Genomic DNA, 26,764 nt, shown 5'->3' on the forward strand with positions numbered 1-26,764 from the left:
CGACAGGTGCTGACTGTATGGAAATCGAATGACTTTCGGCTTTGACTTACATTTCACCTTGCTTGCCCTCTTCTTTTCTTGGCATTGGTATCATGAGGCTTTTGACTTGGCATTCCAGGAGATGAAAGATCTGTCGATTAGTGAAGAGTCTAGTACCGTACTGCACATACCGCTGGCCAACCCATCAGTCAGTGATAGTCAAGTAGAATAGAAATTCTAGGTTATAGTGATCAAGCCCCCTATTAGGTTGAGTGATGACGTATGAGTAATGTCTCTATGATGAGCAGATCAGTAGTGTATATGGGGCTTCTCTGGACTCCCACTTATTGAACGGAGATGAGTGATATCCAAAATATCACAGTTGCGTGTGTATAGTAGTGTGATGTGCAATATCAACAATGCATTCTTCCACTCAATCCCTCTCAGTTCATTTTTCCGTTTTCTGATTCTTGTCTCTAAGAAGATGTAAATGAGATATATGTATGTATGGACAGGAGAAGGTCTAGATCTAGAACAAGATCAAATTCTGATCTCTACCTGGACCGACACCGACGTATTGTACCTTCACTTTCAAGAAATCTTCAATGTACTTGATGTACTTTTTGGCGTTTTCAGGTAACTCTTCGTATGTCTTACAGTTTGAGATATCCGTCTTCCATCCTGGTAAAGTGGTGTATTCAACTTCGACCTGGGCGAGTCGGTCGAGATCGGCTAAGATATTCAAACGAAACGACTTCAGTCTCGTCCTCACAAGCGATTGCGGCACACCAGATCATAATATGTGATACTCACCAGGGAACCCTTCAATTTGTTGACCATCAATCTTGTAACCCGTAGCCACTTGAATTTCCTCGAATCCGTCCAACACATCAAGTTTAGTCAAGTTCAAGGAGGTATAACCGTTGATCATCGTAGAGTATCTCATGACTACGAGATCTAACCAACCACATCTCCTCCTTCGTCCAGTGACCGTTCCGTACTCGGCTCCGACTTCTTGAAGCGTCTCTCCAACAGTATTAAGCTGTTCGGTGGGGAAAGGTCCACCACCTACTCTGGTAGTGTACGCTTTGATCACTCCAACGACCTTCTTAATAGCGAATGTGGGAATACCCAAACCGGTGACTACTCCTCCGATGGAAGTAGCTGAAGAGGTGACAAAGGGGTATGTACCGTAGTCGATATCTAACATTAGGGCATTGGCACCTTCGACTAGAACTTTTTTACCGGATTGTAAGGCGTTGTGAATGAAGGTGACACCGTCGACGATGTAAGGTCGGAGTCTCTCGGCGAATGCCTAGGGAGTGGGCACAAAAGTATTAGCATTTATATCACTTTCGTATCGCGGATAACGACGATCCTCGTATTGAGGAATTTTGCCAACTCACCAAGTACATCTCAATTTCGCCCTCTGTATCAAATTCGAAATGACCATATCTCTTGAACCTACCTTCTACCAATTTTCTGAACTTGGCAGGGAAAGATGGGTCATAGAGATGATGAACTCTCAAACCTGATCGAGAAGCTTTAGAGGAGTAAGCGGGTCCGATACCCTTCTTGGTGGTTCCGATTGATGAACCGCCTAATTCAATTTCTTTAAGACCGTCAACGATTTGATGGAATCCCATGACGAGGTGGGCTCGGTCAGAGATCTTGAGTCGGTCAGATACTTTGAGGCCTATACCATGCGAAGGGAGAAGATCAGTGAATGCACAACGATACCTATTGACGGTCACCAATGGAAGTCTACTCACCTTTTCTTTCGAGAGTATCAAGTTCGTTGAAAAGCGAAGGTACGTGAACGACCACACCTGAACCGATAAAGGCAGTACAAGTAGGGTTGATGAGACCTAAGCACCACAACGCACATGATCAGCATCTCTACAAAGGCAGCTCAGATGATATGGTTGAGGGTGAACTCACCAGAAGGTAAAAGGTTAAAAGCATAACTTGTCTTTTCACCTTTAGCATTCCTAACTACGATAGTATGACCGGCGTTGTTCCCACCGGCACACCTAGCGCAGATATCTGCTTCGGCAGCCAGGATATCGACAAGTTTACCTTTACCTTCGTCACCCCATTGGGCTCCGAGTCTGCAGCACTATAAGCTTCATTCGAGCTTGGACGAAAAAAAAGAATGAACGTACACGACGGATACTCCTTCCGGGGCTATATGTCATTATATCAGCTCAAATCGTGCCGGTGTTGAGCTATAGATGACTCACATGGAGCCATCGTAGGCAAGATGTATTGTGTTTATAGGTAACCTCAACCTAAAAGCGAGTGAAATACTGTATAGTATTCTTTCGTTGATACTCGTATGTATCGATAAAAGAAAGAACTAGCTACTTCTGTACTTTGTCCATTACCCACCGAGCGAGTCAGTAGTCCAGGTAGCATGATTTCAGGGTGCCAGTGGGTGGTTTTAATCTTTTTTTGCTTCTTTGGGTTTGAGGCTGATTTCGGGTTTATTCGTTGGCAGATTGCAGTAAATAAGATAAAATAAAATCCACATCACATCATCCATTTGACCAGATCAACAACCTCCACCTTGCACCTTCCATCTAGGAGATGTCGAGTAGACAAGAGATAAATAGATACTCATCCAGTCAACGGAGAGACGCAAGTTGCCTGAGCAGCCTGAGATAAGATGATCGGTTCGAGTTCCATAGCTGCGCCTCTGGCCAGGGTATTGCTTCGTCCTTCTCGAACACTGCGCGTTGCAAGGTTCATATACCGGTCGATACATCAGTTGAGGGATCTTCCTAGACCTACAGAGAAAGAAATAGCCAAGTGAGTAGCCGTCTCCGAACGTATGAATGTCAATTTGCTAATCAACGATTCCAGTAAGCCTCGTCTTCAACCATGTGATTGGCCCAAAGCTGAATCGTCATCGATGGCAGCAGCGAGGTTCTCCTCTGCGTAAGCGCGGTATCCTACCATAACATCTTCATCACTGATCCGGTAAGATAGGCATCAACTCTCCGAATGGACCTCCTCACCCACTACGATCCTTCTCATTCAGAAACGTGAAGATGCCAGGACGACCAAAGCAATGGGCGATATCCTATCGTAAGCTGATCTATCAGATCTCGTCTGATATAACGATTTAAGGGAAGCGAGTAGCTGATCTTGGTGGTACATATGGTTCGCAGATACCTCAAAACTCACTATCCTCATCTGCGTCTGATCGTCGAACCGCATACGGCATTGGACCACCCTCAGTTCGAAGATCTCATAGTGGCTTCACCAGGAGACGAAGGGTTATTACCGCTTCATACCAATTTGGTAGTGACGCTAGGAGGAGATGGAACGATATTACATGTGTCCAACTTGTTTTCTCAAGGGGAATGTCCACCTGTTCTGAGCTTTTCAATGGGCTCTTTAGGGTTCTTGTTACCTTTCCGTAAGTCATCATCAGCATCACCACCTCCAACAGGTGACATTAGGCTAATAATTATGATTGGAACATGCAGACATCGATTCATTAGCATCAACTATCCAATCGACATTGAACGGACCCGTATCAGTTCTAAATAGGATGAGGTTGGCATGTACCCCGCTTTCTACGAATGGGCAGGTCCTGGATAGATGTACCAAGGCAGGTCAGTCTATCTGGTACTGTCGTTTTCCAGATAGAGACTACCAAGCTGATGTTGGTATTGTGACTGTTTAGTCGGAGAGGCAGGATGGCAAGTGATGAATGAAGTGACTCTGCATAGAGGAAGACATGCACATCTTACTGTCGTGGATGCTTATTTCGACGGACAACATCTCACAGAGGCAGTGGTAAGTTTTCATATACCCCTTTCTAAACACAACAAAGTGACATTACTAATATTTTTTCTCTGTTTATCATGCTCTTATAGGCAGATGGTATCCTTCTCTCCACACCAACAGGGTCAACAGCCTATTCACTCTCAGCCGGTGGACCAATCTCCCACCCTGAGACCGACGCGTTCTTACTTACTCCTATCGCACCTCGATCATTGAGTTTCAGGACAGTCATCCTACCAGGAAGAGGATCTGTGCAATTGGAGGTGAGTGCCTACGACCTGCATACTCCAGATCTGTTTTACTGATCCATGTATATGACACAAAAAGATATCGCCCCTTGCTCGATCTTCCGCTGAATTATCAATAGACGGTAAAGAAGTGTGCTTGTTGAACCCTAAAGAATCTGTGCATATCACGAAATCGCCTTATCCTATACCTTGTATCGAGAGGGTAGGTGAAGAAAGTGGATGGGTAAGGGATATCAAGTGAGTTGCAATCTGGTTAGAAGCAGTTGTGTTCATGTGCTGATGTCAAGTGATATCAGTTCGTTGTTGCAATTCAATGTTGGATTTAGGAATAAGAGTTTGTTAGGGCATGGGACTATGTGAGAGGGAAGGGTAGAATGGTTCCTTTGATGGTGACATACTCATCCGGGAACCTGAAAAAGGGACCTCTGATATCGTTATGCAACATACATAACCACTCTTATATGCTTTTCATAGACGAGTATAGATGCATAGATATTCGCAATGCAAGCACAACATGATCTCGTATGAGATATCATGCATGCCTACTGACTGACTATATATATAGTCTTCAATCTGTTACCCGACGGGTTTGACTGGTATAATGAGTTCGGATATGACCGTTTGGGGGTTTATCTCGCTAATCTTATACAAGGCAGATATGGTATCACGAGGGTCACGTTAATCTGGAGAATTGGCCATAATCCTCGAGTTATTTGCCATTTTGCATACACCATTATCTTCTCAATTTGCCATAATAATTCATATACAATCAGACTCATGCAAGATTGGCCATAATCATTGGATTTTGGCCATCGCAAGAAACAAAGTCGTCATTCCGACAGTAGGATTGGCCATCTGTTATCTGGATAGATCTCTCTCTCCCTCGCAGCGACGTATATACACAAGGGGAAATACGAATGAACCTCATCCCCATTTCGAGTCGACTACCTCTTAGAAGAATTGTATATATAGTATCACCCGCCCTCCACAAATCGGTCTCATCTACCCCAATAATCCCTCGTCTCTATCATTCGACTGCATCAACAAAAATGACGATCCCACCTGTATCGATACCTTATAACCCTCTTAGTGAAGTTACGGTCGAAGTGGGAGGTAAAGAGAATGTCGAGAGCGTACAGCGAGTAGCTCGTGATTTCAGGAGTGAGTATCTCTTCCATCCCATCACAATAGCCCTCCGCTATTCAGAAGGTACCACTCTGCTTTCTCCTAATCGTTGCCTTCATCGGTGTGCTGTACCATCCAGACTGACCTCCATCACTCTTTGATAGGCGATACTCTAACTGTACCTACCGATGCCCAACTACTCCATTCCCTCAAAGCTTCCCGAGGAGACGACGTCTACTCTGAAGATCCATCTACCACAGCGTTGGAAAGAAGAGTAGCAAAGTTGACAGGGAAGGAAGCTGCCATGTTCGCTGTCAGTGGTACTATGACCAATCGTCAGTATTTCTTCTTCTTTGATCTTCTATATCTACACATGGTGGAGCTGACGTGATATTCCAACAATGTAGAACTTGCTATAAGAACACATATGAAACAACCTCCTCATAGTGTTATAACAGATTACAGAGCTCACGTACATAAGATGGAAGGTAGGTCTATACCTAGACTATATTAGTAAATATCAAGCAAAAGTTGATCGTTCGCTCTTGTAGCCGGCGGAATAGCGATGTTCTCCCAGGCTACCACACACCAACTCTTCCCTTCAAACGGTCTCCACTTAACAGCAGAAGATATCGAATCTCAACTTCAGCTAGGAACCAACATACATATCTCACCTACCAAATTAATCTGCTTGGAAAACACTCTCAGCGGCATAATCTTTCCTCAAGAGGAGATTGTGAAGATTGGCGAATTGGCAAAGAAGAATGATATTGGATTGCACCTTGATGGAGCGAGGATATGGAATGTAGCTGCTGATGTCATTGAGAAGAAGGGGCTGGATGCGGCTAGCGAAGAAGATAGACAGACTGTGTGAGTGACCTTACCCCATAACAGATAAAGCATACCGTACAGAAGTAGAAAATGGAGAATGCAACGCAGAGAAGCATTTACTGATCTAACAAGCCCCCTCACACCAGCCTTACCGAGCTTCTCGAACCATTCGACTCCGCCTCATTATGCTTGTCCAAAGGTCTAGGCGCACCCATCGGCTCGATCCTGGTAGGAAGCAAAGAATTCATCGAACGTGCCAAATGGTTCAGAAAGGCTTTCGGAGGAGGTATAAGGCAATGTGGTGGAATTGCTGCATCGGCAGATTACGCTCTGACTCATCATTTCCCTCGATTGGCTCATACGCACAAGTTGGCAAAGAGGTTGGAAGGGGGGTTGAAGGAATTGGGTGTGGGTATTGCAGCTCCGGTAGATACCAATATGGTGAGTTGGCTAGTCCTTCACGTTAGATACATAAACAGTTTGATTGCCCAAATTAAGGGATGGAGTTTAGCTGATGATTGATTACTCCGACAACGCACAGGTCTTCTTCCAACCTCAAGCTATCGGTCTACCCTTAGACGCAGTGATGGCTCGACTGGCCGCTTTGCCCAACCCTATCATCGTAGGACGAGAACGATGCGTGGTACATCATCAGATCACCCCTCAGGCAGTAGAGGATTTCATCGCCTGTGTGAGAGAGATGAAAGAGGAGAAGAAGGCGAATGGACAAGTTGAGGATGGAGAGGGTATAAAGGGAGAGGATAAAGAGAAATTGGATCATTATAATGAACCGAAGGGAAAGACTACGGATGCAGTTCTGAGAAAACAGGCTGCATTGGGATACTAGGATACTAGCCTATGTATATTGGAGATATGAGGGAACGAAGGTACATAATATCATATGATATGGACGGTTGATCATGTATAGAATATATGCCCAGTTGTGGATCCTCATGCCAAGATGGGAGAATCAATGGTGCTCTCATCAGAAATCTGGGTATCAGAAATCGGACGGGTAAGTGAAGGCAGCATTATTTGTAGGTGAATGTTAAATCTTGCGTACTCAAAGTAAGGTTATCGGTGCGTAAGGAGGTCGCCGCTCAAATGTTTATACGATCACTTCATAGAAGACCAGAGATCGTTCGTAGTCTTCAGTGAATACCGTAGGGGGTGATGATGAGGTGGTGGTATGAGAAGAGCAAAGTAAATACAATGTAATTTCAGTATTTCTAATACCAGCCCAAACTGAACAGCATGAGGGTAGTGATGTCGAGAACGACGCATAACGAGATGGTAACAGTATGATCATATGCATATAGAGATAACGATGCTACGGTAAACAAGTTGAACGATAATCTACAGTGTCCAAAGCGAAAAACGCAATAGTCAGCCACTGTGCTCTGCGATTTTTCAACTGAGTGATTATATGAAAATTTTTAAGCGAGTAAGAGAATTGTCAGAAGTAAAAGTTTAAGGTAGCGTGGTTTTTTCAGCATCGACGACCTGAACCCAAAAAGGATTCAAGAGTCCTCAAGCCAAATGCACTCAGGTCATCAATCGATAGTAAGGGTGGGATGGTCCAAGCGAGTTGGACGTATGGACGGGATGAAGTGTTCAGGAAGCATGTGAATGTGAAAAGTGAAATTTTGATTCGGTTCGTTCCAACTAGAAATTGCATGCTCACCTATATACTGATATATACCCATCTTTCAATATATACAAACTAAACCATCCTCCTTCGTTCAAACTCTTTCCTCCAAGCGAATCGGGTAGTCGAGTTTTGACCGTAAAAGAGGACGATTGAGAAAGATGAAATTGATAAGCGTCGATCAGAAAGCCACATCCAAACCCACGATTCCGTCCCTCTTCGAAATCCACAAGGGATAAAGATGAGTCCACGTGAATCGCCAGCTTCTTCGATAACCTCCTTCCTATTCTCCCGAGAGAGAAAGGGAAGCGGCTAAATGTCTCTGTGAAAGAGCCGGATGGGTAACTTTATCATCACCTCGACGTGGAAAATGTGGCTAGTATGGACTAGCAAAAAAGAGACAGTGACTATACAGAAATCCTAAAAATCGTGAAAATCCAAGTCAGCTGACCGCAATTTTCGCAGATACGGTAGAAGAGTTGTGGAAAAGACGGTTGGGATGGTGAAAAGAGCGGATTTGAACTGAAAAGAGAGAGAAATATAGGGGGTAACCTACCTGCAAAGTATGATCAATGAAGAAAAAAAAAAGAAAAACAATAAAGAGATACGATTGTAAGGCGGTTTATATAGACGTTGCACGAGGTGGAGGTCAGAGACGTGTTACCCAAAAAATCTTCCAAATCTGCCGGCGGTATTACGGTATTATCTTACGAGCGAAGGTGGCATTTGGCGCGCCTTGCATACATCAGGCATACCTAAACTAGCGGAGCCTCCACTCTTCACGTCCACCTGATATGACTGGCGTAAACAACATCTACAAAGGTAGGTCAGTGCTGAAGGCGTGCGCAAGGCTCTCATCCCTCTGAATAGATATAATCCATGAAGATGGTATGGTGGTTTAGACACATATGGGCTCTATGCATACTAAATTTAGGGATACACATACAACGCCTGGGTATGGCAATGTGAGTATCATATCTACGGGTTACCGTGGGGTTATATCCTATGGTGTCTGGTCATTCCCTTATCATCTCAATTGTGTATTTCGCAAATGATCCAATGACTTGAATGCCTTGCTTTCTGACCCTTGTACTCGATGATAGCGTATGCGCGCAGACCAGGAAGACCAGGAGGAATGCACAGGATAAGGATGAGATATCACCGCTAATTCGCGTACCAGATTATCATGCTGTTCTCTCGTTAAGTCCAAATGGAAAGTGCGGATGACCTCGTTCGTAGTGGGATCCATTTCGGTGATTTCGGTTATCGGATTTGGCATTGTTTGTGCTGCTTAAGTGAGCTTGACCTATATTATACACGGATACTGGAGCATTAGGCTAAGTCAGCCAATGTGAGACTTAGGGATGGTCACCTGTCGCATGCATTTTGATAGATAACTCACGAGTGATCAGAGATGTCTTGAGCAGAGGATCAGACCCTTCAGTTGGGTGTGCTAAGATATTACAGGAGGAGATAAAAGATTCAGTCGAAGACGCTCATGCGGGTTTGTCCGTGCCTCCACTTGATGCGTCCCATAGCTCAGCTATCACAGATGTATACATGCAACTCGTCGCATACAGAGGGTCTTCCAGGGGAGTGGATAATAGACATTGAATTCTTGAGTAGGTGAGCAAGTTTCAAGGGCAGGTCAATACTGAAATATCATAAGCTTTGAAAGTTATGGTTGAAATTCCATATGCGAACGAAATAGATACGAAACTGCAGACGGTATATAGGGGTTGGCAAACGTGTCCTCTAGTAAAAGCAAAAGTAGTACAAGTGAAGCTGAACAAAGAGAATGAAAGGGGAAAAGCTATATGGTAAACACTCTAAATCCTTAAGCTTTATTCCTTATGCTACTGTCTTATACCGATATAAGAGAGTTCGACTTGAAGCTATGATCAGTGTCGGAAGTGGAGAGCGGGGACCGAAATGATTACAAGTGGTGGTGATGGTCAACACGGCGGTTGAACAAGTTGATCAGGGTTGTGTGGTATGATAGGGGAAGAAACTACTTGAGCTAAGTCGTCGATTATCGTTCGTTGGCCACTGACGTCGCGATAACACATGAACCACGTTGTTCGTTCCCGTCATCAATCCTTGATGCAAACCCTATAGCGTTGCCCGGCCGCATCTCTAGAAGATTTTCTGCTATATATAACTACGTCGTCCCCGATTTTAGCCCTTGACAAAATGCGAAGGAATTTCTATGTACGATCTGTTACAGCCCTCTCATGTTGACCGAAGCTTCAAAAGTCCGTTCCGCCCGTTTTGGCGATATCATTGTCGTTGTAATCTAATTCTTTTACCTGTCCGTCGTTATTGCTCAGTTCTCCTCCGTTGCCTTGGCCTCGGATAGCCAACGGTGAACCTTGTTGCTCGTCTTGGCGATCGAATAGCGGTCTGCTGATGTCAGAGCAAGTGGGTATCTTGCCGATTTTAACTAAACAATAGCCATTAAAGTGTATATGTATACCGAATAATGATGAAATCCAATTATATATCGAGCTCTGCATCTTGCAATTGAAGATTTTGTCAGGTGAACGTGGTTGATTGATGATTTTATTGCGTATGCTCTCGTCACGACGAAATTGATCAAATATCGTTGCCGAGTGTTGAATGCGTAATATTAATGAAGGATGATCCATGAATAGAAGAAGAAAGAAAAGGATATCCAGGATATCCAGTGGGTAGATATGTCCTGATCAGAGGAGTGGGGCTTTCAGTCGCGTGTGCTAGGATGTCACATCAGAAATCAAGAGATACGATCGATTGTGAAATAGGACAAGCACGCAGTGCGACAGGTTGAGGCTGAAGTCGGTTGTAGAGGCGCTTGCAATGCGCGCACGTCCATGCCTCCACTTGACAGCATGAAATCATCAGACAAAATCATTACTCGGCTACTGTATCACAGAGTCATACATACAACTTGTGGCATGCAGGAGAGATATTCAAGGGATTAATAGCAGTTGCATCCTCGAGTAGGTTAGCAGATATCCAAGCGCGGACTCATATTGGGAAACCAGATAGTGATCAGATTAGAAAACAATCGAGGATTCATGAGGGGAAAAGAGGCAAATACGAAACTTTGTCAGGTATATGATTATATATATATATCAATCTGATACCTATAGTTCATTGTCCATAATGAAAGATGAGAAAAGGGGTTAAATAGACATAAGAAATGAAAGAAGTTCATGGTATCTTTTCGAAACCCCTAATGTCCATCCCTTGTCTTACAAGCTTCTACGGAAACGAATGATTTCCAAGTGGAGGTGAGGACTTATTGGTCGGAAACGATTACAAAGGGAACGACATCGATTACCGGTCATGGAGGTAGCCGATACCACATATGGACAAGTCCGATCGGGAGAGGACGTGTGAGTGATGATTGATGAAGGGTTAATTGAGTGGGAAGGAGTGAGACAGTGATGAGACGATAGCAAAATTCGTTTTTGTGTGTGTTATATCTTGGTTTTTCGAGAGGGACGGAAAAAAGCTGGATGTTTAGACCCGCGACGACAAGATTGTCGAATAACAGCGATTGATCAGATGTTCCTTAATAGTTAACGCCGTTACAAGCCAGTTCTCCATTATCTTTATCAAACAATGGTTGGCCGTAGCATATTCGTTGTTTTCCGTCATCGTGGGTTGTATCAATCCCTAAGTCTGAGCCTATAGCCCAAGGGTAATCAGGGGTATCGCAGCTTCCCCCGCTAGGCCAAAGGCAGAACGAAGTGTCTACTACCACTCTACCCGTATCGAATTCAAAGGAATGCGCTTGCCCTTGTACCGCTGACACAGCATAATTTTTGAGGTTGTTCTTATCTTGAAACACCATCATTTCCCAGAACACACCTTGTACGTCTGTGGTGCTGGGCCATTGGTTGTCGTATTCGTTGGCCACTTGCATAGTGTAGTACATGTACCATGTGGTCCGTTTCCGTTTGTTTTCAGTATCGGTCCTTGATGCAGAGCCGGTACCGCTACCTAACCATGTTTCGAAAGCGTTGTATGCTAAGTATAATAACGTTGATCCTATAACTACACCTTTACAGTTAGAGTCGCATTTCGTTTGTACACCCACTTGCAAACCTAATATGTTGACTGAGGTATCGAACGTCCAGTCAGCCCGTTTTGCTAAAGTTTCGTTCGAGCCTTCTGGAAATACGATGACAGCATTCGATAAATCGAAACTTCCTTGCGTTCCCCTAGCTGTTACGTGCGAAGCATTCTTGTTTTCTCCGTATACTATGCTATATAGCCAAGGACCATTCAGAAGCGTCACAGGACTGGTGACCCCTTCATCGTTGACGTGTTGGATTATTGCATAGGGTTTGTTTGCCGTTTTTGCGTATCTCTCCGCTACTGCCTTCTTGTCTTGAAGCCACTCATAATCCTTGGAGCGGTTTGCTAATGTCGCTGCAATCGCGGGTCTTGCCAATGTTAACAACGCAAACATCATTGATGTGTATATGTACACCGAACATGTTGATTTAGAAATGTTCACCATGATTGGAACTTCGTGTGTTTGTAGATCGTTCTTCTATAGTGCTGACAGTTGTAGGAGGTGTACCTGTACGGTAGTTGATCAGACCAAGTATCGCCGCCCCAATCCGAATGCCTTTGAGGAGTTAGGAGAAGGAAGGACAACAGGAAGACGATACTTGGGTCTGAGGAGCTCTTTATATAGTAGTTGGTGGGTATCAACAAGTGTTTGTCACCAATACCGCGTCCAAATCTAGTTGGTCCCCATAACTCTTGTGAATCGTTTAGGAAGCGGATAAGTTCCTATCATGGCAGACTGTATGTCACCTATTCTGAGACAGGCACTTTTAGTACCATACCTCCATTTCACGTACATTGTGTCATATGCATCCAGCAATCAAGCGATGCTACATCGACCCCTATTCTTGCGGTCGTCTCATGTGCTGTTTAATACTGTAGTAACGGTATCTAAACCACAGTGGCTTTAAGCTAGAGGGGTGCCTTCGGATCGGGTTCCTCAGATACTTACGGCCGGAACAATTGGTTCAGATCGTACAAGTTCAACGAACAAGTCTCGTTAAACTGGGGTTCATCGTAAGCAGCACCTTTGCATGCATTATACAGTACAATTGGCTTGACAGGATATTCAAGCTGTCCTGAAGCTGACAGGACATGACTGACGACTCTAGCTGGCTGGCTAAGAGACAGAGAGATTTCAAGCCTCAAATCATCGGGCCATCTTGACATCACATGGAGTCAGGATTCGAGGCTTTCAAATACAGTTGCAAAACTACACAGAGATAGAATACAGTAGAGCGTGCTCTGGTGTTTGTGATGAGTGCCTGAAGCTCGTCAGGTTGAAATCCGCCGTGCCTTGACTTTACAGCCGTGCGATAAGCTTCAGGCTCGTCAGTAATCCGCAATTTGATAAGCCGTGTCCGATGAACCTGAGATAGGGGCATTCAATGTTATTTACGATAATGGAAGCGAGGCTTACTTGTTGAATCGCTCAAAATTCCCATTTCCCCCTCTTACTTGTCCCCCCCCCCCCTTAAAAAAAAAGAGGGCTACCAGCTCTCGCTTTAGATTCTCGAAGCGGGTTGTTATATCGGTGATGTTAGTATTCTTAACGGTCTTACGTCCATACCTCGCTTCCTGATACCTTCATGTCGGTGATTTTCAGTCGACAGAGTCACGAGTGAAGGGAAGGATACTATCTCGGGCGAGTCGTAACGATATAGATATATTCGTACGTCTAGTAATACTTGAATAGAGTACGAATACCAGTTTAGCAGTGGCTCTGTATGAGTGAGACCGGTCTTGAATCTACTATGGTCCGTTAAGCTATTCTTAGCCAGTCTGCCCTGGCGATAAACCTGTCTCGCTGGAACCCTTCCTGGTACGTGCATGACAAAAAGAAACGTACAGGATATGCATGCAAGCATCACAGTGCATACTGAATAAGTTTCGATTTTGATGGAATTGAAGACAAGTTGAGTGGTGTTGCATGATCTGAAATGGCTGCACGGTGATTAGTGAGACCGTTCTGGTTGACACGTGACTTGTAGAACCTCGGAGAAGACATACCCAGATTTGTTCCCCTACGCCGTCTCATCCCGTCTGGTCCACCCTCCTTCTTCAGTTTCATCACTTCCAAAGATAGGACGTTGAGCAGGTGTATGGTATATGGAATCATGATAAGTCTGATAAACCACTTCTGCCAAGTCTGCTTCGTTCTCGATATTGGCAAATCGGTCGTTCACATCAACATATTCGAACTCGATTTGAGTGACTTCGTCCACACAGTAGAATGCTAAGTGCCCAGAGAGATGGTGAGGGTCTTTACAGCCTGCGTGAACTGAATTGACTGTACAGGCTATGAGCGAGGTGAGGATGATAGCGAGTCTCATTTTGTTGGTTAAGCAATATATGCGATGGGGTAAGTGCAATGTTGATGGATATAAAGATCACAAAGACGAGTCTTCATATCGCACAAGATACAGGGGGGACTGCATGGGAGAGAATTGTGTCTAGTACGACAACGTACAGATGTTAAGGTTGAGACCTGTGTCATCACGTGAATGAGGCAATCGTACAAACAGTAGCTTACTATTGTACGGCAGCTAGTATTGAGGTCCCTCGCCGAGTATTCGAATTGTCGATCTCCTTTACATCGTCACATCTGGGATTGTAGCTCGGAAAGGAATTCGAACAAAGTGCACTATTTATTGGCGAGATACAAGACAGCAAAAGGGATCGCTCATCCCAACATTACGTAACAGACACGAGGGAGAAGAAAAAAACTGAATCGGCTTGGCGCATGACCGGATCTACGGTGCGATGAGGTGATCAAGGTGATTAGCAAGAGAGGAGAAAAAAGTTACAACTCCGGTTCTTCCGAGGCGGACTTTTGCTCTTGTTGTTGAGTTGAGTTGCAATTATAAATCAAGGAGACAACACGGTCCTACAACCCCCTTCTTTTTCTTCTCTGTCATAACAACCATCAGATCTCTCGCTCTGGCCACTCCCAGCCTACTGTATATACAACCATCCTCGTTCTGGAGTATTTATTCCTTTCTTTTCACATTCTATCCCCTCCAAAAAAAAGTAGTTTGATACTACGTCGCCACTCTTCACCATGATACCTAAAAGATCACCTTCGCCCGTCCCATCTTCCCCAATGACCCACCAACTACCTTCAAACCATTTCTTATCGCTTCAGCCGTCCTTCGCTCAACCGACCGTGGCATTTCCCTCGGGTGTCCCTTCCACCTCGTCACACGAGTCTCACGGTCAAGCTCCCAATACCGCTTCGTTAGCTTCGGCCGATTTCGAAGTCGATGTCAGGACAGGTTTCTTACCCGGTTCGAAGAATGTCGAGAGGTTGACGGGTAGATACGAAGTTTGGGAAGAAGCGTTGGATGCTGCAAAAGGTAGTCAACCTGGTTCGGGTTTGATCATAGGTGGTCAAAGGGAACAAGAGAATCTGTGGAGGAATGGTATACAGATGGTAAGTTCTCTTACTCCTGCATCACTACAACTATTATCATAGCATAATGACCAATGCTAACTGTCTTCGATGAATATTGTAGATGCCCGTCGTCGATACTGCCGATCTGCTCGTCTCTTTACCACATCTCCGACGAGCGCATGTCGTTCTCACCTTCCTCGCTCATTTCTACGTGCATACCACTCCTGCATCTACCTCAAGCTCTGTCCCGTCGACAAAGGAGCCCATCCCTATACCAGCATGTATCTCCGTCCCTCTGCTCACTGTCTCACCTCTCCTTGGTCTACCGCCTGTCCTCACTTATGCCGATACCGTTTTATGGAACTTCCTTCCTTCCAACCCATCTATCGCACCTAGTGCGTCTGTCAACCTACCCAGCGAGATCATCACCACATTCACCGGAACAAGGAGCGAAGAGCAATTCTATCTCATCTCAGCTCTGACTGAGATAGCCGGTGCAGAGGCGTTGAGATTGATGAGACAATCTTTAGATGAATTGTTCTTGGCTGATGAGAAAGCTTTGAGAAGGTTGACGATCTATCTGAAGAAATTAGCGAATCAAATTGATAAAATCAGCGATATCACCATGACGTTGATGAAGGAGGTTGACCCGGAGGAGTTTTATCACCTGATCAGACCGTGGTTTAGGGGTGGTGATGGAGATGGACCCAATTCAGCAGGATGGAATTACCTAGGGTTGGACGATACCACTTCGACGACATCTGTAGCTGAATCAAGTGATACTCAAGGTAAAAAAGGCAAATTGTTTTCTGGACCTTCCGCCGGTCAAAGTTCGCTCATCCACGCGATCGATATTTTCTTGACTGTCGATCATTCACCTACAGAACAGGAGAAATTGGAAGCTCTGAATGCGGTTGAACACCCCACTCAGTCCAAGATCCTGGTCGACTCTACACCTATCAACCCATCTGAACAATCAGCACCACCTGCCCACGGACACGGACATGGTGCAGCACCGAAAGGAGAAGCTACCTTCGTACAGAGGATGTTACAATACATGCCCCTTCCCCATCGATCGTTCCTCTTACACTTATCCACCCACCCTACGCCACTCAGACCCCTCGTCGTTCACTACGCCGCATCTCATCCGGCCCTTGCAGCTGCATATGATGGAGCTCTGGAATCGCTAAGGAGGTTCAGGGAAAAACATATGAGGATCGTCTCGTTGTTCATCGTTCAACAAGCTAGGAGACAGCCGAGCGAGAGAGTAAGGAAGATGATGGGCTTAGAACCTCTAAGTGGCGAGGAGGAAGCGCAGCTGAAAGAGGTGGACATAACTGAAATTAGAGGTACGGGTGGAAGTGCACTGTTCAAATTCTTGAAGAGATGTAGAGATAATACGACGAAGGCTATGGTTAGACCTAGTCAAGCGGGGTACGAGCTGGAATAAGGATTCATCTACGGGAAAGGAAAAGTGGTAGATGTCGATTTTCAGGTCAAAAAGGTGAGAAGATCAATCATAAAATATCTTCTTGTTACCCGCTCAGCGATTCAGCGAGGATTCGCCGGGTTTCCGCGAGTAATCAATTGATTAGACTGCGAGTCAACGGACGGACATTGTTTTTTTTTTGGTAATGATTCGGAAAGTGTAACACTAGTGTGGATAATGTTGTAAATTTGATCAAAACTTGTAAAGTATTTCGGTTTGGCAAATGCATAGACAACATAGATGCTATACTTGAAGAAGTACGTCGACTAATCGACTCAATTTGCGTCATAAATTATACTAATCGCCTAAACATATCATCATCAGTATTTTCGCTGGCACCCCTTGTTTGGAGAGTACTAACATCTTACACAGAGTAGAAGACGGTGCTCTCAACTCAGATCATCTTCTTTCTTCTTCTTTTTATCATTCATCTTCACCTTCTCCCGTTTACGTGTGCAATAAATATACGCCGTATACCGAGGGTATACCGATGGCTCCGGGGGTTCGTTCGATGATGATTTCAAGGTTGATGAAGAATCGGCAGGGTGCTCCGTAAATAGATTGCAGGTGAAACTTGCAGTAAGCTTTTTCAGTTCAGTACTGTTCGTATATAATACTTCAGGCTCGCAGAGTATGTGGTACAATCGTGCATAAGTAATTCAACGACACCACAATCATAGTTCAAGTACACACATATGTATATAACTTGTGAGACAACGATACAACCAACCTCATAAAAGACTCTGGCTAGACCAGTAACCTACTGAATCCTCAATTCCTCTCGAGGAACTTCGAACCTCCATATACTCTCTTTCCCACAATTCATCTTGTATCTCTCTTTGTACGCACCTTGATTTCTACCGGAATAACAAGCGCACTTCCAGCTCCATTTTCCCTCCGTTCCTTGGGTAGATTGAACACCTACGACCTCTGTATCGTATATGTCAGTCGAACAGATCGATAAACAGCTGTCGAGTGTCTCGGCTTGGAAGTCCAGGAATGGTTTACCGAATAGAAGAGAGTAGCAGGAGGTGAATGCGAGGGGGGAATGGAGATATGTTACCTGCAGATAAATTGAGTTGGACATTAGTATATTGCCGATGAGGTCATGTAAGGAGAGATCAGTGTATGGATAACCAAGTAAAGGTGAGGCAGAATCGGTCGGACACCATAGATTACAGCGTTCGAGGATTTCGTAAGAGCATAAGAAAACATGGTGGCAAAAAGGGAAGTGGGCGGAGTGTTTGCCTCAACGTACAGTAGCTTGACAAGGATTACATCCTCCTAGATTATCACAGCCACTTTCAATCCGATGAGGATCGATCGATTCGGTCTTCGTGCAATAACATTCTGAAGTGGGCGGAAGGAAATACGAATAGCTGAATTGTTTGTTACCGCATAATTCCTAATCACGAATTATCGACATCAGCCCAACATACCGCCACTCGTCTAAGGGCAGGTCGAAAGAGAAAGAGAAGAGAAGGCGGCTCGATTCACACCAGACAAGCTGTATTGTCCTCTTGCTTCGATAAAAGCCCGTAAGAATCCGCATGAGCTATTGATCTGAATGTCGAGGGGTTGATGCATCCTGCGAATTGGGGTGAAGATGATCTTTCCGGAGAACTGAAGAGTGCCATTGCCAGCATCGTTGGTAAGAACACCAACAGCCCCAAGGATATAATCGTCATTACTGTGCGGTTGTACAATTGATTGGTTAGTATGTTGTTGAAAACACGAAGCGGTTGAGTCACAATGAAGAGGTCACCATACTCGTTTGCTGGACAGGTGGGTGTGCTGTGTCATTGAGGAATGCTGATGAACACGTCACCAATCACTACATATACAATGATCGTCATCCTTTCCACAAACGCTGATCCGACAGTCTAAGTCACTGCACATGACCTTCCTCACTTGATAGTACCCCTTTTCACCTCCTCTTGACATACGACTCTCTTCTGTTCAGGTCGACCCAGAATGCGATCACAAAGACATGGCATGAATTTGCATAAATAATTGTCCTATCAATATAAGACAGTGAACCATATCTCACCACCGACTTGATTGGTATCTCAGATCCTACTTGTAGTACCTATAAGCATCTTTAGGACCACAATTCGTGACTTCTTTACCTAAAGCATTTGATGCAAAACATTTACACATGTATTTCTTGCCACTTGGAATGAGCGATACCACCCAACTATCATAATCTGATCCTGGTCCATGACAGTAATCCAAACATTGTTCGATATTATTAACTTCTTTCTTTCGCGATGTGGCGCCGGGGACGGTATCGTAACATCTGTCGAAATGATATGCAGAGGCCATATAATCGATCTACAGTGTGCAGTTCATCGAATTGTCAAATGAACATCCCATTCAGCATACATCTCTAGACATGATCCTTCCTTGATGAGGATTTGGTATTCATCGATATAGTACGCGATAAAGTGGATTATCAAACTCACCGAAGCATGTTTATCCTTACATCTACCTTCAGTATCAATCCCCTCAACCTGCTGGTTCGAAGGTGGTGCCTTCCTATCACTACTCGTACAGAAACATTTCCTACTTTCCTTACGGAAATAAGCATATTTGAATCCAGTTACATGGCATTGTTCCTTCGACAAAACATACAAGTATCAGCTCATGTACGACCGAGGAAAGTAGCCGACGGTTCTTACTCACTTTGCAATTCGCTCTATCGGGTTGTCTAGTCAGAGAACCACCTCCATTGATAATGTGATCATGGAAGTATACACCCGATACACACCCTGCCGGTACTGGTACGAGAGCTTGAGCTTGGATGTGGAAGATACCCAAACCGAGGTAGGAGAGGAAGACGAATAATAGTGTTGGAAGAGTGATTGATGGAATCATGTTGAGGTGCGGTTGATCGAAAGGTTGAGAATGATGATCAAGAGTAGTTCTCAGAAGAGAAAAGCTTAGCACTGAGCTATATAGGATTCAGGTGTTCAGATGTAGAGACCAAAACACGTTTATCAAGTCAATTTCGGCCATTCTATCGGAAGGCCGAAGATCGAAAGGATCGTAACCTGATCACTACAGTATGAGCAGTATTCAACGAAAGATCAACAGGAACGACCATATATTCTAAGGCCTCGCACATCGACTCGAGTGGTCCGCAAAGGAGCATTGCACGACCGTGTGTCCTTGTTTGGTGTCTGCTATGATCTAATCCGACCTGATCAGCCTCAGCTTCGACCTCTTCCCACCTCTGTATCGGGCTTCTGAGCTGATATCATCAATGTACGACAGTTTCATTGTAAATATACTGAATATGTGATGACACGTACAAGAGACAGCGTTCTATATGGCCAAACGAGAAGATCTTCAAGAATATTCAATTGTGCCTCCACCTTGCCTCCATTCTGCACAGTAAGTTATCAGAACCAGAAGAGGAAGTGCACCTTGATCCCATTTCGTGAATTGCGATAGACAACGATGCATGCTTAAATTACAGAAGACTTGGGATATAAACATGATTGAAGACTTCACAACTCCAACATGACTACACATACATCTCAAACCTTCCCGAAGCCAATTAAGCTGTAGACAAAGTGGAATCAGCTCAATTTCCGCTTCAGATGGTGTTATATGACTCACCCTTTCCATAAGAGCCGTAGTTGTAGTCGTGATCGTGATCGTATTTCTTTCCGTGATCGTATTCATCGTCATCGTGATGCTAAGTGAGATTAGGGATCAGCAGGTACAATCGGAAGGCACCCAGCGAGGAATTCAGAATGTCAGAAAGTCGAGAATACTCACTTTGTCATCGTAATCTTCATCAGCATAGTCGTCACCCTACATACGCGAATGAGCACAAGTCTTATGAGTCTACCAACATTGAAGAAACTCACTTTGTGATGCTTATTATCATCCCCATAGTTGCCGTGATCCTATGGAGGTAGGTACATCAGCACAAAGGTCAAGATCAAGATATCGATGGATCTGATACTCACTTTACCAGAATGGTAAACGGAGTTCTGATCCTCCTCAGCGTCATCATAATCCTACAGCAGTACGTGTCAGCAATATTCGATCATGGCGAGTCAAGAGATAAGGACTTACTTTGCTATGGTCCTCATCCTCATCATCCTGATTGTCATCGTGTTTCCTTCCGTGGTCCTAAACACACAAAGGTCAGCATCTCCTTTTCTGAACTAACAAGCAAAGTCGCTCACATAATCGTAATCGCCCTCCTCATCGTTGTCTTCATGGTCGTAATCCTGCTCAGGGAGAGTCAGCATGTCGCAGCAGCATAAGCAATTTGGAATCAAGGACTCACCTTGCCGTGATCATAAACGGGGTCTTCCTCCTCCTCTTCACTGTAATCGCCCTTGTGGTGCTAATAAATAATCAGCAAGTAACTCTGAACAGAGAGTAGCCGGTCAGAACCTTACCTTGCCCTTGTATCCATATTGGTAGTCGTCGGAATCATCGTTGTTGTAGTCGCCCTAAGATTACATATACCATATCAGCCAAGCCTTATTCAAGTAAGCCGAAATTAGTATGGATAACTCACTTTGTGGTTTCTGTGGTAGTCTGGATCGTACTTGTCATCCTTGTCGTAATCGGCCTGGTCGTCGTCATCGTGGTACTACAAGGAGTGCAAGTCAGTCAAGCAGAGATCGTTTAAAAGATAAACCATCCTCACCTTGTAATCATGATCCTTATCTTTGTCATCATCTCGGTGATCCTAGAAAATAGTATACATGTCAGCTTTGAGGAGAACAGCTCGAGAAGTATGACACACTCACCCCTTTGTATCCGTGATCATAATCTGAATCTGAATCATAATCATATTTACCTCTCTTGGCTTCCTTCTTGTGATGATCATCATCCTCTTTGTGTTCGACTCTAGCATAGCCGAAGACAGAATCAATAGCGCAGGTTCGGTTGACCAAAGGTGGAATGTCGTCGTAAGAGACATCGAAACATTCACAGTCGTAGGCGAAGCTGTAAAGAGCCGGATCGAATCGGGGGGTGATAGCAACTACCTCGACGAACTTGTCTCGACATGGTTCGTCACAGAGGACAAAACAGTCTCGAACAGAGGTAGTGCTGAATCGAGCGACGGGAGCGACACCGTAATCGCTAGAACCGGAGTCGAAACAGCCGCCGAAGATAAAGTTGGCGTTGTTGAGGAAGACCTATGTTGGGGATACGATATTAGTTGATGCACCTCCGAGGGGTGTGTAAAGTGGAAGGACAGTTTGGAAAGGGAGAGGATGTAGATATGTGAGGATCATACTCACGATGGCATCTCTGTTCTTACATCTACCCGTCTCAGAATCGTTATCTCTGATTTGATCGGCGTCGGGTCGTTGAGCGGGAGAGCAGTAGCATTGCTTCCTGTCGGCGTCCCAATAAGTGTATCGGAACTTCTCATCGACACAGTGGTCCTACATAAGGTACGTGAGTCAGTATGGATACATGTAGTGCTATGGAAGCTTGAGAGAGAGTGAATGCGAGATGAAACAGGTGGAGGGAGGGGTTTAATTGTGATTGGAAGGGAGTTAGAGAATGAGCCACTCACAATACAAGTGTTCAAGTCCGGTTGTTCAGTGAAGTCACCATCAAAGTTGTCATCACTCGAGACGAGGTTGAAGAATGTTCGACTGACACAACCGATGAATTGAGGTGAAGTCTCGTTGTAGTTGTTGTGATGATCGTCCTTGTCGTGGTCGTCATGGTGTGTTTTAGGATCGTAGTCGTGATCATCTTCACCTCTTATTCGGATAACACCAGCGAGGGTGGTACCTAAGAGGGATAGAGGTAAGATAGTATGAGCAAGACTAGTATACATTTTAAGTCAAGTCAATTGAAAGGAATGGATGAGAGATACGTTATATATACTAGATATATATAATCAGAGGAAGGTGTGCTATGAGGAGGATTTAAAAGAAGTTCTTATTGAAAGAAAGAAAGAAAAAGAAAAGAAGAAAAATCAAAATCAAACGCGAGAATGGAGGGGTTTATTTACCTTCCATACCCACCTATAGAATGCAGACAATGACATCCGGAGAGGACCAAGACGGTGGTCAGCACAGCCTTTCGTACGATGTCCAACGCTGAGCATCTCGCTTACCATGTTAATTCACCTTGGCAGTTGACTGGATTACCCCAGATTTTGTTATTCTGTATGCTAAAGGACCCCTCGAAGGTCTTGCTAATGTCCAAGATGTTGACTGACTTGATCTTGGCATTTCAAGGAAGGGGTGAGAGCAGAGGATAGTCAACCAGTCGAAGAGAGCGATGCAAGAACCATTGACCAGAAGTCCAGTCAGCTTTTGATGGTAAAGTATGATTTAACAGAGACGAAAAGGTCGAGAACATTAGTGCTAAAGGACAATTGGTATCAGGCACGTTCAGATATACTATGAAAGTCATTGGTGAAACGTGAACGAATTTCACTGTTCGCTTCATATCAATGCTTTTGATCGAAAGGATGTCTCGCTTCGCTTACATCAAAGATATTGAGTGCATTTTTGATGGTAATGATGTAATCTGATATTCTGTGACGATCTTCTGATACGGCGATCGATTTCCAATATCCAGTACCATTAAGAATGAGTGGTCGTTACTATTGGTGTATGCAGCTCTTACTTGATAAGTCTTCAGCAAAGGTTGATTATCTTTCATGAATGGGGGATATCGTCAACAATTTAGACATGGCCAAAGCTTGGTCGGTTGCGATAGATCAACGCGAGAGAGCAAGTTGAAGGTGATGCAGTACTTATGTCTGTCAGCATATCTCGCTTTAGTACTCACTGGCTCTCTATTATCTCTCTTGAACAATCACAGGACAAACAAGAGTTAGGTAGAGAGGTATAGATGCAGTAAGATGGCTTCAGCGTCAGCTAGCTTACAGTCTTGCGGTGAACCTCGAATGTGGAGGGAGAATAGCTAAAGCACGGTTCGTTTGATTTTCTTTTCAACCTATTTATGTCATTTTATCCCAACGTGTCCTATAGAATGATCCTTGCGTTCTGGTATGAAGTTCAACTTTTCTTGCTTTCTTCGTTCTTTCTTTCTTCTCTTCACTTCTCTGCGTCTTACTTGACAACGTAGAAGCATAATCCGGATAGGTAGAAATAGGTGAGTTATCCATCTCTTTCCGCTTTCATAATCATACTTTCATCTTTCTTTCACCTCAAATCATCCATTCACTCCGGAGAATCCCAAAGAAGACAATATTCCATCCTTATGCACCCACGCCCGGAATTACTTCTAGTAATTCAGACCTTTCAGGTCAATTGAATAATCCTCGTCTTGAGGACTCAGTCTGATTTGAGGTGGTCGTTCGGACGATGAGGGATCTTAGTTCATAGTTACACTGAGGGATTTTCTAGCATTCCAACCTTTTCATTTCCTACTGACTCGCCGTATTGGGAAGAAATGTTAAAGCTGATATGATAGTTTGATCAATCACATAGGTTCGTATTCGATGTCAATAGATCAATAAAATAGATTGTATGATCGTGTTTGTGTGTAGACCATGCACTTTTTACCCTACTCTCATCCCCATCTTCCAAATCGCTCAGTCTGCATCTATAGATATATACACACTCGTACATGATCAATTACAAAATTATAAAACATCACTCCGTACATACTCGTTCTGTCACTGGATCGATACGGAACTCCTTGAGGGAAAACAAAAGTCTCCTCTTCTTCCCTCCTGAATGCTCCACCTTATTCCATATTCACAACACCTACTTGAGCTTAGCGGCTCTGTTCATATCTCTTATCCTAATCCCAGCCTTATTCTTGATTTTCTTGTGCAGATCTGGTTTGTCTGCGGTATCATCAGCTCGCTTCATAAGTTAAGCGAGAAGCAACATGTTGGCACTTACAGTTGAAGAAAGCGAATAGAGCTTCCAAATGAACAAAGAATGGTGCTAGGACCAGAGCTAGGATGACCAACGGTGTTAGCGATGTCGTTACGGTTTGCTGTAGTCATGAGCAGATTAAGCTCACCTTGTACGAGATTATCAACTAAAGCTGGAGCTCGATGTTCAAACACCCCGTGACCTATAAACTGAGCAATCCACGAAGCGAAGAATACTGCCCACGCGAAAGGTTGAGCGGAAGGTTTGAACGGATCGGTGAAAGGCAGCCAGGATGGGGGAGATACTGCCAGGTAGGTCGAGGTGAGGTAGAGGAGTGTACCGATGGGAAGGTATGTGAGCTGGTAAGAAAGATATCGTCAGTACGATGCTTCTTACTAGTCGTCCTAAGGATAATGAAGCCATGAGGGGCAACGACAAGGAGGCGCGATACTGTGTGAAAGAGATTCGACTTACCCCTCCGACTGGCTCAAGCAACACATAATAAGTCAAATAAGCTACTATCCATCCCATAGCTAAGCTAGGTTGGTAAGCGAGTCCATCTCGTAGTATCGTAGCTGAAGTGCCCGGTATGGGTAAGTGCGAAGCAATAAGGAGCCATGACCTATCAAAGGATTGTATCAGCTCTCTCTCTATATCAATGTGATTCAATATATGGGGGACATACCATAAAATCAATGGAATGCACATGAAATGAATGATCTGATTGACCTTGTTGGAATGATAGGAGGAGTAGAATGCGAGCTATGTTCCATAGTAAAAGACGAAGTCAGAGATTTGGCTGTAGATTGATAATCCAGAGACCGACTCACCTCTTCTTCGACGTCGAGATGGTTCTTGCCTTGTTTAGGTGGATGATCAAGATCTATAGCCTCTGCTGGACCCTGAGAACGAGTCTTTCTTGGAGATGCCATCGTGCTGTGATATATGGGAGATTATGGTCGTTTAACCTGTTCTTACTTGCTCTTGTACGGGAGAGAGTGTCTGCAACAGGTCAAGGTAGGTTGATCTAGGTGTTTGAAGGAATGTTTTGACATGTGACGTATCCCGTAAGCGGGAAATGTCAACAACAACAGAGTGGTGCAGGTGTAGTACGTGACGGGATCAGATTATACGAGTACTCGAGTATATACTTTTATAGATGCATTCATATCCTATGGCCCAATGTCGGAATAGGATGCTTCAGCCGGAGCCAGGTAGAATGGGTTATTGGACCCATAGCAGACCGATGAAAAGCCCATGCATACGAATATACCATCCTACACCCAAAGTTCACCAACCCTCCCATTCACACCATCCGTCAGATCACCTATCAAACCCTTTAACCTCTCTTCGACCTCTTCGATTGTACCTCTAGCATCGACCTCCATCCACTTTTTCCCGCCATGTATCTTCTTCACTTCTTCTGCTACCAAGCGAAACTGCTTCCTTGTAGCCTGCTGCATGGTAACAGTCTCGTATCGTTCTTCGCCGAATTGGGATCGCTGTGTAGCTTCTTCTTGGGGTAACGACATGTAAAGAGTGAGATCGGGTAACGGAAGAGCTCTATCAGGTTGCAAACAGAAATCAAATGGAAGGCCCTATCATATTACATTGGTCAGCTTGAGAGTTACTAAGTCTAGGTGGTCTGACCATATCAGCTGATCGACTCACTTTGGCTGCTGAAAATGCGATTCCAGAAAATGCATATCGGTCTGCTATCACTGTTATACCGCGGTCCAAGTCTCGTTTGATGGCGGCTCTACAGAAAGGTCAGAAAATCAGCATAGCTACATTAGACAGTCTGGTTGATTTGAGTTGACCTGTATCGGGTATCGGCCAAGGTATAACATTTTCAGGATACTCACGCACATTCCCATCGGTTGGCACTGAACAGTAAATGTATAGCATGATCGTCCATCTCGGCTTTCGACTGTAGGTAAGCATCTATCATCTTTCCTATTGCTGTTGTACGATCTGTCGAAAGAGAAACTCAATTAGTATCCGAATTCGCTCGATATTTGTTCTCTAAGTCATATCGGTGAAAACTCTACAGCCTTTGAGCTCAATTCACCAAAAGATATCTAGCTCACCAGGAAACTTCTGAAGTCTAGCTTTCTGACTTTCTCTTTCCAGCCGATCCACCAGACGAGCTACCTGGGTTGATTTACCACATCGGTCAAGTCCTTCGAAGACGATGAATGCTCCTCGGCGGGAAGAAGATGGGTCGGACATTGTCAATACTGCTATTTTTCGTTCGACAAGGTGGGTGATAGCGGCCGCTCTTCTCGCTCTCCAGATCTAGAGGGCTCCCTTCCTCTACGAGCTGTGAGTTCAGAT

General features: G+C 44.4%; 10 protein-coding genes across 10 annotated transcripts; 3 read left to right on the top strand and 7 right to left on the bottom strand.

Annotated features, from left to right (window-relative positions):
- Positions 1-508: 508 nt before the first annotated feature.
- V865_007447 (adenylosuccinate synthetase) lies at positions 509-2,232 on the bottom strand (the record flags this gene model as incomplete). The annotated part of the gene is made up of 7 exons (XM_066231194.1): positions 509-711; positions 793-1,294; positions 1,386-1,675; positions 1,752-1,847; positions 1,921-2,090; positions 2,145-2,166; positions 2,223-2,232. The coding sequence occupies 7 exons, from the start codon at positions 2,230-2,232 to the stop codon at positions 509-511; spliced, it is 1,293 nt and encodes a 430-aa protein (XP_066087291.1).
- A 415-nt stretch (positions 2,233-2,647) lies between these two features.
- Positions 2,648-4,382, top strand: V865_007448 (uncharacterized protein; the record flags this gene model as incomplete). The annotated part of the gene is made up of 9 exons (XM_066231195.1): positions 2,648-2,790; positions 2,845-2,919; positions 2,971-3,069; positions 3,153-3,403; positions 3,474-3,602; positions 3,674-3,786; positions 3,867-4,037; positions 4,102-4,259; positions 4,319-4,382. The coding sequence occupies 9 exons, from the start codon at positions 2,648-2,650 to the stop codon at positions 4,380-4,382; spliced, it is 1,203 nt and encodes a 400-aa protein (XP_066087292.1).
- Positions 4,383-5,071: 689 nt separating this feature from the next.
- On the top strand, positions 5,072-6,825 carry V865_007449 (uncharacterized protein; the record flags this gene model as incomplete). The annotated part of the gene is made up of 6 exons (XM_066231196.1): positions 5,072-5,183; positions 5,312-5,482; positions 5,555-5,635; positions 5,699-6,017; positions 6,125-6,419; positions 6,520-6,825. The coding sequence occupies 6 exons, from the start codon at positions 5,072-5,074 to the stop codon at positions 6,823-6,825; spliced, it is 1,284 nt and encodes a 427-aa protein (XP_066087293.1).
- A 4,360-nt stretch (positions 6,826-11,185) lies between these two features.
- Positions 11,186-12,088, bottom strand: V865_007450 (uncharacterized protein; the record flags this gene model as incomplete). The annotated part of the gene is made up of 1 exon (XM_066231197.1): positions 11,186-12,088. One exon carries the CDS (start codon positions 12,086-12,088, stop codon positions 11,186-11,188), a length of 903 nt encoding a protein of 300 aa, XP_066087294.1.
- Positions 12,089-13,715: 1,627 nt separating this feature from the next.
- V865_007451 (uncharacterized protein) lies at positions 13,716-14,024 on the bottom strand (the record flags this gene model as incomplete). Its single annotated transcript, XM_066231198.1, has 1 exon — positions 13,716-14,024. One exon carries the CDS (start codon positions 14,022-14,024, stop codon positions 13,716-13,718), a length of 309 nt encoding a protein of 102 aa, XP_066087295.1.
- A 728-nt stretch (positions 14,025-14,752) lies between these two features.
- On the top strand, positions 14,753-16,535 carry V865_007452 (uncharacterized protein; the record flags this gene model as incomplete). The annotated part of the gene is made up of 2 exons (XM_066231199.1): positions 14,753-15,124; positions 15,207-16,535. 2 exons carry the CDS (start codon positions 14,753-14,755, stop codon positions 16,533-16,535), a joined length of 1,701 nt encoding a protein of 566 aa, XP_066087296.1.
- A 2,115-nt stretch (positions 16,536-18,650) lies between these two features.
- V865_007453 (uncharacterized protein) lies at positions 18,651-19,451 on the bottom strand (the record flags this gene model as incomplete). Its single annotated transcript, XM_066231200.1, has 3 exons — positions 18,651-18,908; positions 19,040-19,192; positions 19,260-19,451. 3 exons carry the CDS (start codon positions 19,449-19,451, stop codon positions 18,651-18,653), a joined length of 603 nt encoding a protein of 200 aa, XP_066087297.1.
- Positions 19,452-20,136: 685 nt separating this feature from the next.
- On the bottom strand, positions 20,137-22,401 carry V865_007454 (uncharacterized protein; the record flags this gene model as incomplete). The annotated part of the gene is made up of 14 exons (XM_066231201.1): positions 20,137-20,141; positions 20,199-20,277; positions 20,361-20,396; positions 20,453-20,491; positions 20,555-20,605; positions 20,664-20,720; positions 20,777-20,821; positions 20,881-20,940; positions 20,996-21,049; positions 21,118-21,192; positions 21,250-21,291; positions 21,353-21,745; positions 21,851-21,997; positions 22,132-22,401. The coding sequence occupies 14 exons, from the start codon at positions 22,399-22,401 to the stop codon at positions 20,137-20,139; spliced, it is 1,353 nt and encodes a 450-aa protein (XP_066087298.1).
- Positions 22,402-24,310: 1,909 nt separating this feature from the next.
- On the bottom strand, positions 24,311-25,359 carry V865_007455 (uncharacterized protein; the record flags this gene model as incomplete). The annotated part of the gene is made up of 6 exons (XM_066231202.1): positions 24,311-24,393; positions 24,452-24,508; positions 24,576-24,786; positions 24,902-25,049; positions 25,113-25,189; positions 25,258-25,359. 6 exons carry the CDS (start codon positions 25,357-25,359, stop codon positions 24,311-24,313), a joined length of 678 nt encoding a protein of 225 aa, XP_066087299.1.
- Positions 25,360-25,704: 345 nt separating this feature from the next.
- V865_007456 (thymidylate kinase) lies at positions 25,705-26,659 on the bottom strand (the record flags this gene model as incomplete). The annotated part of the gene is made up of 4 exons (XM_066231203.1): positions 25,705-26,025; positions 26,099-26,186; positions 26,293-26,401; positions 26,518-26,659. 4 exons carry the CDS (start codon positions 26,657-26,659, stop codon positions 25,705-25,707), a joined length of 660 nt encoding a protein of 219 aa, XP_066087300.1.
- Between the last annotated feature and the right edge of the window lie 105 nt (positions 26,660-26,764).

The sequence above is a fragment of the Kwoniella europaea genome, chromosome 2, assembly GCF_036810445.1.
Source record: "Kwoniella europaea PYCC6329 chromosome 2, complete sequence".
Lineage (NCBI taxonomy): Eukaryota > Fungi > Basidiomycota > Tremellomycetes > Tremellales > Cryptococcaceae > Kwoniella > Kwoniella europaea.